This window comes from Halichoerus grypus, chromosome 14 (genome assembly GCF_964656455.1).
Source record: "Halichoerus grypus chromosome 14, mHalGry1.hap1.1, whole genome shotgun sequence".
Classification (NCBI taxonomy): Eukaryota; Metazoa; Chordata; class Mammalia; order Carnivora; family Phocidae; genus Halichoerus; species Halichoerus grypus.
The window spans coordinates 70,787,283-70,804,769 of record NC_135725.1 but is presented as its reverse complement, the minus strand read 5'-3'; the positions used below and the strand labels follow the sequence as shown (position 1 = coordinate 70,804,769).

General features: G+C 40.6%; 1 protein-coding gene across 3 annotated transcripts in view; it reads left to right on the top strand.

The window, feature by feature from the left end:
* Positions 1-17,487, top strand: part of TMEM245 (transmembrane protein 245) — a 99,208-nt gene that overhangs the window by 68,365 nt on the left and 13,356 nt on the right. For all 3 annotated transcript variants that reach the window (XM_036087426.2, XM_036087425.2, XM_078061565.1), the window contains 3 exons: positions 9,981-10,081; positions 11,470-11,644; positions 13,871-14,065. In XM_036087426.2, coding sequence (XP_035943319.2) covers positions 9,981-10,081; positions 11,470-11,644; positions 13,871-14,065 — 471 coding nt within the window. The remainder of the gene's footprint in view (positions 1-9,980; positions 10,082-11,469; positions 11,645-13,870; positions 14,066-17,487) is intronic.

Here is a 17,487-nt window from a genome sequence, read left to right as displayed (position 1 = left end):
TCTTGTATTTAGTTTCCCATTGTGATGCTTTAAAAATTGTTAAATTAATTTTAATCGCCTTATAATTGAATTAGTGTTGAGATACAAATGTTTGCTATTTGTCTGTATGATTGAAACAGCCCCTTGTTAATGTTTTAGTTAGCATTAGAGTAAGCATCCGTGATCAGTGAGCACTGTCAAAGACACAAAACCATGTACCGGGCGCCTGGGTGGCTCAGTCGTTAAGCGTCTGCCTTCGGCTCAGGTCATGATCCCGGGGTCCTGGGATGGAGCCCCGCATCGGGCTCCTTGCTCAGCGGGAAGCCTGTTTCTCCCTCTCCCTCTGCTGTTCCCTCTGCTTGTGGTCTCTCCCTCTCTGTCAAATAAGTAAATAATCTTTAAAAAAACAACAAAAAAAAACAAAACCGTGTATTAATGTGTAAAAATATTGAATTAATATTTCTACTGCCAAGAATTCCAGTTGATTGAATGTGATGTCACTGTTGTATGCTTCTGTGTGTGACGGTGACTCACTGTTTTTTCCAGTGGGGATGGAAGGCTTCCACAGAAGCGGCCTCTCCCTGTGCTTCTCAGCAGCACACTAGGTCTGCTCGTGCAGCCTGACCATTCCCCTCTGCAATGGGGAAATCCAGTGTCAACCAGGTTTCTGTACACTTCACCGTGGAGCTGGGTCTCTGGGGCAGATGAACCAGGAAATGGAAGGAGATGTAACTTTTCCTTCTTTTTTATTTTTTAAAGATTTTATTTATTTGTTTAATTGACAGAGAGAGAGAGAGAGACAGCGAGAGAGGGAACACAAGCAGGGGGAGTGGGAGAGGGAGAAGCAGGCTTCCCGCCGAGCAGGGAGCCCGATGCGGGGCTCCATCCCAGGACCCTGGGATCATGACCTGAGCCGAAGGCAGTCGCTTAACGACTGAGCCACCCAGGCGCCCCGAGATGTAACTTTTCAAGAGAGGTTAGGTGTTAATGAAGAGAGCTGGGGGATACTTTTCCTTGATTGGTAATTTTATCTGCTGTGTTTCTGGAAGCGGGCCTGCCCTGTCTACTCCCTAGCCTTACCTGGAGGAGCAGTATATTGTAGTGAGGGTAGAACACTGGTAAGGTCATGCTCGTGGCTGTTTCCTGAGGGAACAGTAATCTGCTAAGTCTTCCTATTTGACCTTTAGAAAGAAAAAAGGGCAGAACCAGTGTAAGGAAGTGTTGGGAGTAGGCAGAATTTGATTTTGGACTCTTCTTCCTTAGACACGTGCACTCTACTTGTCTATGGTCTAGGGCCTGGTGTCCTCTGAAGGCATAGAGCTTCTTGACTGTGGCTTATCGTTCTCTCCAGCCCCCTCCTTGCTTCAATCTCATTCCATTAATCCAGGTCGTCTGATCAAATCCTGGGTTGTCTGGCCAATTTTCTCTTACTTGTTTAGAAAAGTAACAACACCCCTTTCTTCTTCTTCTTTTTTTTTTTTTAAGCTTCCTCACCATCTCTCCCCACAAGAACACCCTTTTGGTCAGAAATGAGAGAGGGCTGAGAGCTGAAGGAAAGTATTACCTAGCTTGTAAAGAGTTAAGTTTCATCTTAGAGTTTAGTTTGTAAAGGGTGAGGAGAGAGCTGGTTAAGAATTAAATCCTAATCTAACCAGGCATTTTTTTTTTTAAAGATTTTTAGAAAATATTTATTTATTAGAGAGAGCATGAGTAGGAGGAGGGGCAGAGGGAGAAGCAGACTCCCCGCTGAGCAGGGAGCCCTATGTTGGGCTCGATCCCAGGACCCAGGGATCGTGACCTGAGCCGAAGGCAGACACTTAACTGACTGAGCCACCTAGGTGCCCCCAGGCATTTTTTTTTTTTTTAAGATTTATTTATTTGAGAGAAGAGAAAACGTGAACGAGGGGAGGAGCAGAGGGAGAGGGACAAGCAGATTCCGTGCTGAGTGGGAAGCCCGATGCAGGGCTCAAGCCCACGACCCCAAGATCATGACCTGAGCCAAAATGAAAGAGACAGACACTCAACCGACTGAGCCACCCAGGTGCCCCTAACCAGGCATCTGAAACTAGTTCAAGTCCCTGGTGCAGAGGAGTTAGATATATAGTTCACCCCTGAACAATGTGGGGGTTAGGGGACACCAACTCCCTGCACTGCCGAAAATTTGTGTCTGACTTTTGACTCCCCAGAAACTTAACTACTATAGCTTCCTGTTGACCAGAAGCCTTACTGATAACATAAACAGTCAATTAACACATACTTTGTGTGTTATACTTGTTTTATACTGTATTCTTACAGTGTAGTAACCCAGAGAAAAGAAAATGTTATTAAGGAAATCATAAGTGAAGATATATACCAGATTGAAAAATATCCCCATAAAAGTGGATCCACATAGTTCAAACCCCTGTTGTTTAAGGATCAACCATGTAGTTGTGTAAACGATGCATGGACACACACCTTTAGTGCCATATAGTATAAATCCACAATAGTGTTTATTAGGGGAAAACTTAGACAATAACTGCTTGTGAATGAACTTGGAATTTTTATTCAGAGAGAAGTATGCTTAGGTGGGGCCTGACTGGATTGGATGCACTGGAGCCTGCCTTCCAGTTGAGGGGAAACCCTGCCCTTTATGGGTCTGCATGTAGCATGGGGCAAGGAAACGTCTATAGGACTATCTAACAGTGGAAGGTTTCTGAATGAGGCTGTGGCCTTGTTAGAAAGGGGGAGCTTCCAGCTCTGTGGCTGGTATCAGTCTCATCCCTTGAGCTAAATCAGACTTGTTGCACCAGCTTGACTGAGCTACCAAAAGAGGGAAGGAAAAGGGCATCCAGGGTCTTCTGAATTTGATTCTCTTAAACTGCTGAGTGTTAGGAAAGCCTGGAGATGTAGTTGGAGAACAATGTCAATGATCTTTGAAGAATCACTGAAAAAAGAGGTCCCAGAAGACTGGGCACGGGCAAACACCCTATTCAAGAGAGAGGACTGAAGTAGACAGTAGAGGAAAACTAAATGTTACATGTATATTAACCTGATGAACTTGATGCAGGCTTTCCGTGCATTTCTATAGTAGATGCTTGATCATATGGTTGTGAACAGTTATAAAGGGAAGGGTAGCTTCCAATGGCACCGTGCGTTCGTGCAGCACAAGTCCTACGTAACCACCCTTAGAAAATGCCGCAAGTCAGAGCTTTTGTGATTTTTGCAGATTTTTTTTTAATTTAATTTAATTTTATTTTTTTAAGATTTTTATTTATTTATTTGATGGAGAGACAGAGAGAGTGAGCACAAGTAGGCAGAGAGGCAGGCAGAGGGAGAGGGAGAAGCAGGCTCTCCGCGGAGCAGGGAGCCCAATGCGGGGCTCGATCCCAGGACCCTGGGATCATGACCTGAGCCGAAGGCAGACGCTTAACCGATTGAGCCACCCAGGCACCCCTTTTAATTTTATTTTGATGAAGTATATCATAGTGTCTTTCTTTGATGACAAGATAGGAAAATGCTCACTGAATTTGAGTATCCAAAAGTGTTGATTAATGGGTTGATATCAATGAGTGAATGAAATGAGTGAATGATGATTATAAGGAATAAATACTCTTTGCATTGATTAAACTAGTGATTTCTGGTAACCCATTCAAACTGTATTGTGCATGCCATTAATTATGTGCCAGATAAAGTTGTATTTGATTTGATTATGAGAATGAACAATTCCTAGCAGTCTCTTAATTTTAGGTTCCAAAGAACCTGAGAGATGAGTGATTATATACACTGTATTTTGGGTTTTTGCTTATGTAGCTTCATCAGTACCTTACAATTTAAAATCATTAATCTAAGACTTTGTGATATGCTTCTTCTACTCCCAGCTTTGCCATACCCCGTATCTCTTTAGGACACAGCAAAAATTGGTATACTTCCAAAAACTGCAAGGAGAAAAAAGAAAGTTACTATGTGCATTATTTTGAGCCTTACTAAAATGCTAATTGGTAATAATGACACAATTCTCTAATAGCACCAACTTAATTGCGTGCTTACTGTGCACCAGTCACTAAGCTTATCACTTTAGTTGCATTATTAATCTTCATAATAACATCAGGAAGTGAATGCTTGTCTCTGTTATCTCTGTTTTACAATGAAGGAAAGCGAAGCTCAGAGAGGTTTTACAGTTTTGAAGATCATGCCACTAATCAGTGACAGAACTGGGATTCCAGAGCAGTTGGTGACAGACCAGAGCTCTTTCAGGTCTTGTGACACCAATTTCTGTATTCTTGCTGCCCAATCCACATCCTGTTCGCCTTCATTAACATTTCTCATGTATTACCTCATTCTTGACTGTTGCCTTCCTCACCGCCACTCCTTTCGTTTCATTCATTACCTCTCGGAGTCTTGTAACTTCTGGGCTCATGACCTCCAGTTCTGTCCCTTCTTTCATCCATCCTCTACCTGACATTTGCTGAGTACCCGCTGTGCGCCAAGCACTGAGTTACACGCTTTGCATATATTATTTCATCGATTTCCTCTTGGGTCCCCTCATTCATCCAGAAAAGAGACCTCTGGTCAGATATCAAGAGAATCTTTTAATCTGGGAGTGTAGTTCAGTTTTTTAAAAAATGAAGGCAAAAAAAAAAAAGCTCAAAATGAGGGCCTGAGTTCTTCCAAGTAAAAAGGCAATAACGAAATTGTTGGATCTCTACTAGATCAGCCTGGTGTACTAACTCCCAGTCCAGGCACCCGACTCACTAAAAGCCCAACATTTGGTGCCGCAGTGGTTCACAGAGCTCTCCACAGAGTTGTGCCAGCAAGGCATGGAGGTACACACTGGGCACTGTGTGCCGTGTCACATCTCTCATTGCTCCTCGCCCCATCCTCATGTTCTACCTCTATTTTCCAGAACATCTCACTCTAATAGGGTGAATAGGACCCCAGTTTGTCTCAGGATGGCTATACTGAGCCCCAGTCCCCTTTGGAAGTGGGCAGCTAGGATGGCCACTCTTGAACAGTGGCCCTGGCCAGAACCAGATGTGGGCGTCACGCGGCTGCTCAGGCTTCTGTTGGTGGTCTCTGGGCTTTGAGAACCATTAAGTACGTGTTTGGCCTGCAGGTGAGTATCTTAGTAATATTTAATAGGAATCTGGATACCAAAAATACATCTTTATCCAACATTTTGAGCTTTAGTGAGTTGGGTGCCTTGACTGGGAGTTAATATACCAGATCGATCTAGTACCCAGATCCAACAATGTCCAGAAGGAGTTTTCTTGCCTTTTAACTGTAAATAGCTCAGCACCACCCCCCCGGCCTCCGCCCTCAGTTTGAGCTTTCTTCTTCTTCTTCTTCTTTTTTTTTTTTTTAAAAAGATGTGCATATGCACCTTCAGTTTAACAGATTTATCTGATTTTTGACTGGGACTCTTTTCTGGAGGAATGAGGGGACCCAACAAGGAGTCAGTGGAACCACACAGGCAAAGCATGTTAACAGCACTTGGCACGTAGTGGGTTGTATTAGTTTCTGATTGTGGCTATAACATGACCATAAGCTTATTGGCTTAAACCACATAGATTTTTTTTTTTTTATCTGACATTTCTGGAGGTCAGAAGTCCTAAAATTAGGGTGTCAGCAGGGCTGTGTTCTTTCTGGAAGGTTTAGGGGACAGTCTGTTTCCTTGCCCTTTCCAGCTTCTGGAGGCTGCCTGCATTCCTTGGCTCATGGTCCTATCTCCATGTTCAAAGCCAGCAGTGTAGCATTTTCAAATGTCTCTTTCTCTCTGACTTCTGCTTTTGTCCTCATGTCTTCTCTAACTCAGACTCTCCTGCTTTCCTCTTTTTATAAATTGTTTTTTATTGAGATAAAATTCATATACATGAAATTCACCATTTTAACCATTTTTAAAGCATACAGTTCAGTGGTTTTAGTATATTCACAATTTGTGCATCCATCACCACTGTCTTCTATCACAGCCTCCTTCTTATAAGGACTTCTGTGATTACATTGGGCCTACCCAGTAATCCAGGATAATCTCCCTAATCTCAGAATGCTTAGCTTAATCCCATCTGCAAAGTCCCATTTGCCATGTAAGGTAACATATTCACAGGGCCTGGGCATTAGGATGTAGATATTTTTGTGGGGCTGTTATTCAGCCTACCACACGGGTACTTAGCAAACGTTAGCGTCTCTTGAACTTACCTTCTCAATTCAGATACACTAAGCTGTTGTACTACAACTTTCTAGAGTTTTCATCATCAGAAGCCTCTGAGCATTAATGAAGTATACTGTTCTCAAGAAATAGAACTGTAATAGCTCCTGTTTATTGGGCACCCAGCATGCACTGGGTCAGTTAGGAGGGGATTTGGATGCATTGCCATTTAGCTTTTCGTGAGGTTGAATTGCTCTTTCTGCCAGTGTTCACCCTCATAATACCATAAGTATGAAATTGAGCCTCACACCTTGAAGAGATGTGGGGTCGTATAGCAGGAAATGACTTCTGGCTGATCGTCCATGGACTGTACGTTTTCTTTGAATTGAGAAATCAAAGGAATTGCTAGTGTTTCTTACAGAATTAAGACATACCACATGACCCAGCATCTCCATTTCTAGGTACATACTGAGAAGCGGTGAAAGCAAATGTCCACGCAAAGACTAGTGCTCGAATGTTCAGAGCAACATTATTCACAATAGCCCCAAACCAGAAACAGCCCAAGTGGCCATCAGCCGGTGATTGGATAAACAAATTGTGGCATATCCAAATAATGGAATACTACTCCGCAATTAGAGAGCAACAGACTGCTGATGATAATGTGAGTGAATCTGAAAATATGGTAGCAGGTTGAAGAAACCAAACACAAAAGCTATATAATGAAAATGTGAGTGTCTTTGACACTACTGAACTGTACAGTTAAAAATGGTTAAATGGCAAATTTCTTGGTATGTATATTCTACCACAGTTTTTTTAAAAAGCTACATAATGTATGATTCTGTTCATACGAATTTCTGGAAAAGGCAAAACCATAGTGACCGTAGTGACAGAGAACATACCTAGTTGGTGTCAGAGATCAGGGTTCAGGGAGGGGTAGACTATCCCGGGGCATAACGTTTTAGGGTGATAGAAATGTTCTACATCTTGGCTGCAATGGTGGTTCTGCAGCTGTATACATTTGCCAAAACTTACTGAATTAATACACTTAAAGATGAGTTTTATTGTTTATAAATTCTAGTTCAGTAAAGCCGATAAAAAGGAAAAAATGGCTAGGAATTTGATGGAGTTAAAAAAAATTCTGTCTCCTAGTAAATTGTTAGGGGATTTGTCTTTCTGTTCTATAAAGCCTGTGTACCAGATCCTAAACAATAAGATCGAGGGGAATGCATTGCCTTTTCATCCCTCATTGGGTTATGTGAACATGTTTAGTAGCTATAAACAGTATCTAATACGTTTAGGGTCCACAAAGTTACTTGAAAGTTGTCTTAATGAGAATGTATCAGCAATCAGTATTCCCAGAGGTAGAGGAAGGAAGACTGTGTGCTGTTTCCTACAAGTGGTCCTTTTTGGATTGAGTTTTGCCTACTTGCCACCCAGAGGGGTGATTCAGTTGAGATATTTCATTGCACCTTTGATATCAACTTCATTTTGGTGTAACAATTTTTGAATAACAGGTTGGTAAAACATTTTGAATAACATAAGGTTGGTGAAAATATCTATATCTTTTCTCATTGATCTTCCCAGTTCTGGTCAAATTCTTTACCTTTTTAAAAAATTTTATTTTATTTTTTATTTTTTTAAAGATTTTATTTATTTACTTGAGAGAGAGGAGATATAGCTAGAGAGAGCACAAGCGGGGAGGAGAGGGAGAAGCAGGATCCCCGCGAGCAGGAAGCCCGATGCGGGGCTTGATCCCAGGACTCTGGGATCATGACCTGAGGCGAAGGCAGATGCTTAACTGACTGAGCCACCCAGGTGCCCCTGTACTTTTTTTTTTAAGACCTTAGTCTTATTAATCTCCCTGGGGTATTTGACCTTAATATCATCCCCTCTTTCTCAAAAGCTGCTCTCTCCTTTGGTCTCTGGGAATACTGCACTCTAGTGATTGTCTCCCAGCTGCAGGTGTGATTTCATTCTCTCTTTGGCTGATGTATCTCTGTCCTTAGGTCCCCTGTGGGAACACAGCCAGTTGCCCCATTTTCTCTGGGTTTGTCCCTGGAGTATCTTATCCTTTCCTGTGATTAATCTCTTCTGGCACATCTCAAAGCTCTTGTCCCAAGTTCTCCATCAACTTTGTCTTTTACTTCCAGCTACCTCCAGGGTTCACCATCCTTATTTCTTACCATTGCCCAAACTAAATATATTCCCCTTTCTTCCATGTCCTCTCTCATTTGGGGCTTTTCCATGCCCTTGAGACACTGCTGTTCTTTTCCCCTCAGGTTGAAAACCTGAAGCTCGGCTATTTTCCCTTTTTCCCCCATCTCCTCTATTTATTTACTGTTTGGATATTTTCTGTTTCCTCTGGGCTCTCTCCCTTCCTTTCAGCCTTTTTGATACCACTTTAATCTGTATCTTTATTGTCAGAGGTCACATGGCAGTTCCACATTCTCGAGTGAAAGCTGCTGGTCAGCATGACAAAGGAGGTTTGACAATTTGGGGAGCCCTGTGTCACCGAGTCCATGTGTCAGAACCCTAGTAAATGACTGAATCTCTAGGTTCTGGAGCTTGACTTTGCTCTTACAGTCTGTCTCTTGGGATGCTTTGGAAAAGCGCGGTGTTTCCTTTTGTGTGTCCAGTGTCCCCTTTGCTGCCACAGCCTCTGATTTTTTAATGACAGCTTTTCCTTCCCTCATGAGTATATGCCCATGCTTCCCCTGTGCCCCACAGAATCCTGGGTTTTGTAATTTTGTGATACCTTTGGGATAACTTAAGGTTTGCTGCCTTTGTGCTCTCTTTGAGCAGTTCCTAATTTCTCCTCCTGACACAATAGTGCCTTAATCTTCCAACTGAAAACCAAAGCTGAAGCACCTGACATTGCAGATTTTCATGTACTTCATTCCTATTAATCACCAGTTATGTGGGTCTGTTTTTATCCCTTTTGTATTTTCCTCTCTGCTTTTACTTGGGAGGTAATAAGATTTTTTTTTTTCCATAAATTCTCTCCAAATGACTTGCATTTTTTGACAGCATTTGTAGAAGTGTCTTTGTAGGCTTGGTTGCAGAGTTGAAGGAACATGGGAAAATTTTGTAAATAAGACCCATGAAGTGCAAGTTATATTATCCTGCACTTGTTCTTCCCAAAGAGGAGAGCTGGCCACAGCCTGTATTTCTCCTTTTTTTTTTTTAAGATTTTATTTATTTATTTGACACACAGAGAGATAGAGAACACTAGCAGGGGGGAGCAGCAGGCAGAGGGAGAGGGAGAAGCAGGCTCCCTGCCGAGCAGGGAGCCTGATGTGGGACTCGATCCCAGGACCCTGGGATCATGACCTGAGCCGAAGGCAGACGCTTAACTGACTGAGCCACCCAGGCGTCCCTCACAGCCTGTATTTCTTTTTTTTTTTTTTTTTTAAAGATTTTATTTATTTATTTGAGACAGAATGAGAGAGAGAGAGAGCACATGAGAGGGGGGAGGGTCAGAGGGAGAAGCAGGCTCCCTGCCGAGCAGGGAGCCCGATGCGGGACTCGATCCAGGGACTCCAGGATCATGACCTGAGCCGAAGGCAGTCGCTTAACCAACTGAGCCACCCAGGCACCCACAGCCTGTATTTCTTAAAATTTAACTGCATCCTCAGAAATAAGATAGTCATGCTTAATTTTTTTTTTCCATTTATTTTGGCGGTGAAAGATGTGCTTCAGAAGTGAAAAGTTGATGAGTTATTTCAGTGAATAGGCATTTTAAGGTGTTATATTTCAGTTATTTTTTTCATCAGAGAAATTTAGTTAAACATGAAGCCAGAGGCCTGGAAATATTGATTTTTCTGAATCACAATGTGATGCTGTGTTTATTTACTGTCCCTTTTATCTTTGGGCATTCTAGAGGAGTGTTTGATGCTTCCCTCAAAATGGCTGGCTTCTACGGATTGTACACATGGCTGACTCATACCATATTTGGCATCAATATTGTCTTCATACCATCAGGTAACAGTAGTATCATAACTTCCACTGTCCCCTGTTTAAGGAAAATTAAGCCATTTTCTGTACATTGGGAAATGTCATCTTCCTCAAGCTTAAAATACTAAATTTTAGAGATCTAATCTAGTCCAGAATAGGAGCAGAAGTATGATTTGTAATGTGTATTTATGCTGTATTTCCAGTAGCTCGAACGATAACCCAGCACATAGGAAGCAGTGCATAAGTATTTGTTAAATGAGTGAATGTCCCAGCACTTAGCACAACACCTAGTATCTATGTACTTGGCACTCAGTAAATGTTTGAGTTGAACTGATTGGCAGGGAGCAATGAGTTGGTCAAATAGCTTTGTCCCATGAAGGATACTGTCCCAGGGGCAAGATGAATGAGTTGTCTCCATACCCCGTAGGATCAATTCCATATGCTCATTCCATAAGCACCAGAATGGTTCAAAACCACCCTTTACTTTTTCCTCTACATTATCTCTGCTCCTCTCCTTCCACTTTTCCTTCCTTTATTTCTGTGGTTGCTTGACTTCCCGGATATATCTGCCTTCCACATTTACCCTCTACCACCCTTTTTTCCCCTTTTGGTCCACACTCCCTTTCTTCCTTACATTCCCAAGTTCATTCATGTTCTTTCCTACTTCGCTGTCCACTAAGCCACCCTCTGATGTGCGAGCAGCCTGAGAACACATGGCGGTCGTTGTTTCATAACGACCTTGTGAAGCAGGCAGGGTCGGTGGGGTTCCTGTCGTAGAGATGAGAAACCACACGTTTTCCAAGGTCACATACCTGGCAGGACCAGAACTAGATCCACGTCTGCTTGACTCTTAGTCTGGAGGGGAGCCAGAGGAGAGAGCGAACACGCTGCTGTGGAAGGGGATGAGCTTGAAGTGGGTCCTTTGGCGAGTAGGGCTTTTGGTTTTGTTTTTGTTTAAACTACATTTCATTTTTATTAGAAAGAAACAAGGTGAAGGATATACATTCATCTCTGAGGTTTAGAAACTAACTTCTAATTTGGCTTTGGACTCAGTATAAATTTGACCAATGCTTTACTGTTGCATTATAGGGTTGTATATTAATTAACTAACCATTGATTCAAAATAACAACTGCGGGACACTAGAATTTTGTTGCTTAAGAAGAGATTCATGAAAAGAAAAAGAGATTCATGAAGTAGACACATACTTTAGAAAGATTTTCAGCATCAGCTTTTGAGATATATATCAGACCTTCATTTCACTAATAAATTCAGTTAAACGGGGCGTTATCATGCACTGAGTTTGTGTTTAACTTGTTTTGGTGTAATTGTTTAAGTAGGAGGAGCTAGTGCTTAGGTTCTGCTGTTTTGTTATTGTTTTAGTGGTGATGTTAAGTTGCTTTCCTTTTAATCTTAGCTTTGGCAGCAATCCTGGGAGCGGTACCATTTCTGGGGACGTACTGGGCAGCAGTACCGGCAGTTCTAGACCTGTGGCTTACACAAGGCTTAGGGTGCAAAGCCATCTTACTGTTGGTTTTCCATCTCTTGCCAACATACTTTGTAGATACTGCCATCTATTCGGATATATCAGGGTAAGTATCCACAGAACTTCTCAAGTTGCTGGTGAATCATATCCAGGGATTTATGTGGCCTTGTTAAAGAAAGGTTGTTTTGTTTTGTTTTCTCTTTTGGGGATGGGAAAAGGGACAGATGGTAGGATTTTTCAGTGAAGTAGTCTTTTGTGATCCCACTGATACAATCAGATTTTAATGTAATATAATTAATACTGTTTGCAAGGTATGCTATTTTGTTGTCTAAGTATTTACAATATATGAGACTCTGTGTTAACACAAAATTGTGAATAATCTTCTGTTTTAGTGATATTTAAGCTAGGAAAGAAATATTATTAGATGTACATAAAACATTTAAAGTACAGAAATGAGTTAGTGGTTATTTTTAGAACTTCTTTGCTTTTGGAGAAAAACATTTAGTTGTAGGTCTGAGGTTCTCCATGTGAAATCAAATCTCATCAAGTTAATGTCTGATAAGCAGAGAGCTCTCTTTACTTAAGATATTATAGTATGGTTCTAGGATGAGTACAGGTTAAATTGAAGACAGAATCCAAGCTTTGGCTATGTAATATAATAAATACCTGTTTTTTAGATTTTGGTATCTCTTAGAAATTGCATTAAGTAAATCAAGCCAATTCTTATTTAGTCACATATCCAGATTCACATTGCTTATTAGAATCTAGGATGTAACCAAATGCTGAATTTTCATCAGTTACTCAAGTTCAGAATATGCCTACTGAAACTGTCATAATAGTTAATATAGTAAAATTCACCATCACAGTAAGTGTAGACAAGGGCTCAGTTCATAGAAAGAGTAGCCTTCAGTTAATTTGAGAATATACAGGGACAAATTATATGCCACCTTGTTTTCTCTCTAGTAAGTTGAAGTAGAAAACAAATGATATATAACTACTCTGACGTCCCAAAGTTCCAGAGCAGAAAGAAACAAGCAACTCCATACACAAGCCTTAGGGAAACTTATGTCTAAAACTTGAGAGAGAAAATGAAAGACAAAAGGAGAACATCAGAACGTGGTTAACTAGTGCTTAGCAGTTGAAATTTAAATAGAGTAGTTATATGACTTATCGTTAAATGTTTTCATTTCTCTAAACTTTAAATTTTTTATTGAAGTTTCTAGCTAGAATTTAAGATTTTTATGTGATTTTATCTTAATAATAAAATACTACCTTATTTAGCCAGCATTAGGAAATGAAAGAGTTTGTGTAAGTTGTTTTATTTTTTAATAAATGAAGCCTTTATTTAAAAGCTTCCACACTTTTTTTTAAGCTTTAAGCATTTTTGATAGGAAATTTTTAGAAGTGTATTATTTAGGGAAAAAGCTTACTTACATAGCATACATATGTGGAATATTGCCCTAAATTTTTTTTTTTTTTTTGGAGTGAGGAAGATAGATTATGAATATAGTGTATTAGTTTCCTAAAGACTACCTCACCTTAAATCTTACTTATTGAACTGTAACATAGTACAGAACATTATTCCAGAGTTATTTGCCCCACAGTAAATTGTTCCAGTCACCTGTGTTTGAAAACTAGAAATAGAACATACCGTCTTTCCCAGTCGCTCTTATGTTAGTGGTCATTTGTTACTGTTATCACTGTGCGGTGCTGCTAACCTCTTACTGTATTCGGGTTATGTAAATGATCCTGTGATAAGCTGGAGGACAGTTATGACTCTTGTGAGATAGAAATCTTGGGCTTTGTGACCGATAGTTTCTTCATGAGGCCCTTTATCATTACCCGTGTTTAAAAACTATTTTACGATGTTGCCACAAGTCTAACCTATGAATAATGTGGATGCTATTGTATTGCTTTATAAAAAGCATAATTATTTGAATTATATGTAAATTGTGCCCATTTAACTATTCTTGTTGGAAGTAAACTTAACATGTGACTTTTGTAACCAGTCCTCAGCCAACACTAACCTAGGTCAGGCATCCATGTAATGGGTGTAGGATATCTGCTAACAGTCTGACTTCACTCCCTCCATTGATGGACCTTATAAAAAGGCAGATGTTGTATGTGTTACATAGGTAAGAAAATGCTTGCATCTCAGTATTATTACAACCAACGTTGTTATCTGCACTGAGGTAATCTAAAGAAAGCTGGTCATGCAATCAAAGGCCTGGTGTGTTAGGAATGAACATAGTGTTAGAGCTGTGTTTCAGATTTACTCCAAGGTTTATGTTTGTTAAAAGCCATGAGCTAATCTGTACGCTCTTTCTTCCAGAGGTGGGCATCCTTACTTGACAGGCTTGGCAGTGGCTGGCGGGGCTTACTACTTAGGCCTGGAAGGAGCAATCATTGGGCCCATACTTCTCTGCATACTCGTGGTCGCTTCTAATATCTATAGTGCCATGCTAGTGAGTCCCACGAATTCAGTGCCCACGCCAAACCAGACCCCGTGGCCTGCTCAGACTCAGCGGTGAGTTAAAGTAGAATGACCATGAACTCTGTGTGTGAAATTGAACTATCCCATGATTTATTTTTTTACATGAATGGTCTGTCAGGATACAGGTATTTCAGTGCACACGTTCTGCTAAAGATTGTAGAAGACTCTAAGTAGAAAACATTTGTTTGTAGACGTTTGGGTTTCAGATACCAGGAAATTTTAAAAACTAAATTGGGACAGAATTGTTCATGTCATGAAAGACCAAAATAAAAAAAAAAAAACATTTAAGAAACACTTGGGGACATGGTGTACCAGATTAAAGGGGGGGGATCAGGGAACAGGACAATCAAATGCAGTGCAGGGATCAGTGGATGGTCCTGGATTAGGGGTGGGGAGAATCGATAAAGAACATTTATGGAACAGTTGGAGAAATCTGAATATGGGCTATATATTAAATAGTATTTTTATATCAGTGTTAAATTTCCTAGGCATGATAATGATACCTTGGTTGTATAGCAGAATATCCTTTAGGGGTAAGATGTCAAGATGTCTGCAACTTATTTTCAAATAGTTTAGCCAAAACTAATAGAGGGGGAAGTGACTAATAGCAACATACTAACAATTGTTGAGTCTGGATGAATGACATATGGTTAATTGCACTAGTCTTTCAATTTTTCTGTAGCTTTATAAAGCTGTAAAAAGTTGGGAAAAAATTTTGAGTATGCTAGTATGGAGTTATAACTTATTTTGCAAGTACAGACAGACAATTCATAATTGCTGTCATCTGCTGTCACCAACAGTTCATAAATTAAATTATAATGTAATATGAATTATAATTAAAAAGTTTTCCCTGATTGTGTCAAAATTTTACAAAGCTTTTTATTGAGGTTTATCTTCCATGGGCTGAGATGCACATCTTAAATATACAACAGATGGATTTTTTCAATACATATACCTATGTAAGCATCCCCTGTATTAAGGTATAGAGTATTTCCATTACTCTAGAAAGCTTCCCCATACACCTTCTCAGTCAGACCCCTTCTCTGCTAATAATCTGACCACTGTCACCTTAGATTGGCTTTGCCTATTTTTGAACTTCACTTAACAGGAATCCTATATAGTAAGTACTCCTGAGTCAGGCTCTTCTGCTCAGCATTGTGTCTGTGGCCTCAGCCACATTGTTGCATGGACCAGTCATCGTTTTCTCATGCTGCCTAGTATTCCAGTGCATGAGGATACCACAGTTTATTCATTGCAGTGTTGATGGACATTTGTGTACTTGCCAGTTTATTTTTTTTTTTAAGATTTTATTTATCTAAGAGAGAGGGAGCACAAGCAGGGGGAGGGACAGAGGGAGAGGGAGAAGCAGGCTCCTCGTTGAGCAGGGAGCCCAGTGCGGTACTCCATTCCCACCCCTGGGATCATGACCTAAGCCAGAGGCAGACGCTTAACCGACTGAGCCACCCAGGCGCCCCCTACTGGCCAGTTTCTTGTACTACATGTCTTCTGGTGGACGGGAGTACTTAGTTTGAGTATATACCAAGAAGTGGAATGGCTGGGTATACATCAGGTTTAACTTCAGTGGATACTACTTGTTAAACAGTTTTTCTTCATGATTGTACCAGAAATCACATGTTAACAACAGAAAAGTAAGATGGACTGTTAAGAATGAAAAAGTAAGAAGTCTCGGAATGAAGAATTTTAACTTTTCAGAGACTATACTACATTGTCCTTATTATTCTCCACTGGAAAATAATTTTTCCTGCCATTGGGTCTTCTAGTGTAATCAAGGAGTCATTAACGAGTTGATTCTGAAAATGTATTTACTGAAACTATTTTATGTTTTTCTTTAAAATTCTTTAGAGGGGCGCCTGGGTGGCTCAGTCGTTAGGCGTCTGCCTTCGGCTCAGGTCATGATCCCAGAGTCCTGGGATCGAGCCCCGCATCGGGCTCCCTGCTCCGCGGGAAGCCTTCTTCTCTCTCCCACTGCCCCTGCCTGTGTTCCCTCTCTCGCTGTGTCTCTCTCTGTCAAATAAATAAAATCTAAATAAAATAAAATAAAATAAAATAAAATAAAATTCTTTAGAAACATGTTTCTGCTTATTTTGTGTAAATGTTGTACTTTGTGAAGAAAGACATGGTCCTTTAACTCAGAACAAGTCGAATACAGTTTCTGAGTTAGACCCACTTGGTTAGAGGGCCATTTTAGCTAATGCAAGGCACTTAACTTGATGGCAGGGAAAAATCCGTTTCCTTAAAAAGAATAAAAGGAGAGGCACTTAGGTAGCTTTAACAAAAGCTTCACCATTTTGAAGATGGTGACCCTATGATTTCTGCCTTTACCTCTTAAAGGCAGGTATGTGGGTACCTGAGAAACCAATGAACAGTTACTTGAAAGCAATAAAGAGCACTTGATAACTGGATACCCTACTCCTTGGGGATCCATACAAGAAACCAAAAGAAAATTGGTTGATCAATATTTTGCTGTTATTTTAGAAAAAAACTTTTAATGATTCCAAGTTAGTAAAGCAGGAATTGGTTTTTAACTAATATGAATTCTTCCAGAGGCAAATGACCCTTTCCCCCTTCTCTGAAGGGGGAACTAACATTCTCTGAAGGTAGAATATTATTAATTAGGTGGCAGGGGAGCTAGAAAATTTAATGTGAGGGCTTTTATAGTCTTCATCTTTTTTTTTTCTTTAGAAGTTATGTATGCGTGTATTTGAAAGGGTCAAAAATTTCTACAAAGCTTATTGTGAAAACTATCCTTTGCTTTCCCCTTGTCTCTCCTTTTCTGCTCTGAGAGGAGCCACTTTTTTTTTTTTTTTTTTTTTGAGAGAGAGAAAGAGCATGGGGTGGGGGGTGAGGAGCAGAGGGAGAAGCAGGCTCCCTGCCAAGCGTGGAGCCTGACGTGGGGCTTGATCCCAGGACCCTGGGATCATGACCTGAGCCAAAGGCAGCTGCTTAACCAACTGAGCCACCCAGGTGCCCCTGAGAGGAACCACTTTTTGACTCTAATTTGACTTTTACCTCCATTTCTTGAAATAGCATGTTTATTTCTTGATTTTTTTTTTTTTCATGAATAGGCATTATCTGTTTACTTCCCAGTTGGAAGGTGAGAAATTAGCTCTTTCCTACCCACCTCCCATTATTGAACTGTGATATCGGTTAGATCAGTATTTGGCACTTACATTATTATGACTCTGTAAATTATATTCCTATTTGAGCCTTCTTGTATATTGTGTCTGTATTTCCTTACTTTATACAGCTTTTTGCTTTCCTTTGAGTTATAAAGATACTGTGTTTTGTTGTATGTGAGTACTTACAATTAGCCTCAAGCTGTGCACCAGGTGTTCACATCTCCTCTTGCTCAGTATGCTCAGTTGTATCAACTGAGCATATCTTCCTGATGAAGTCTCTGCTAGAGTCTTCTGATCTGCTCCAGTGGATGCTGG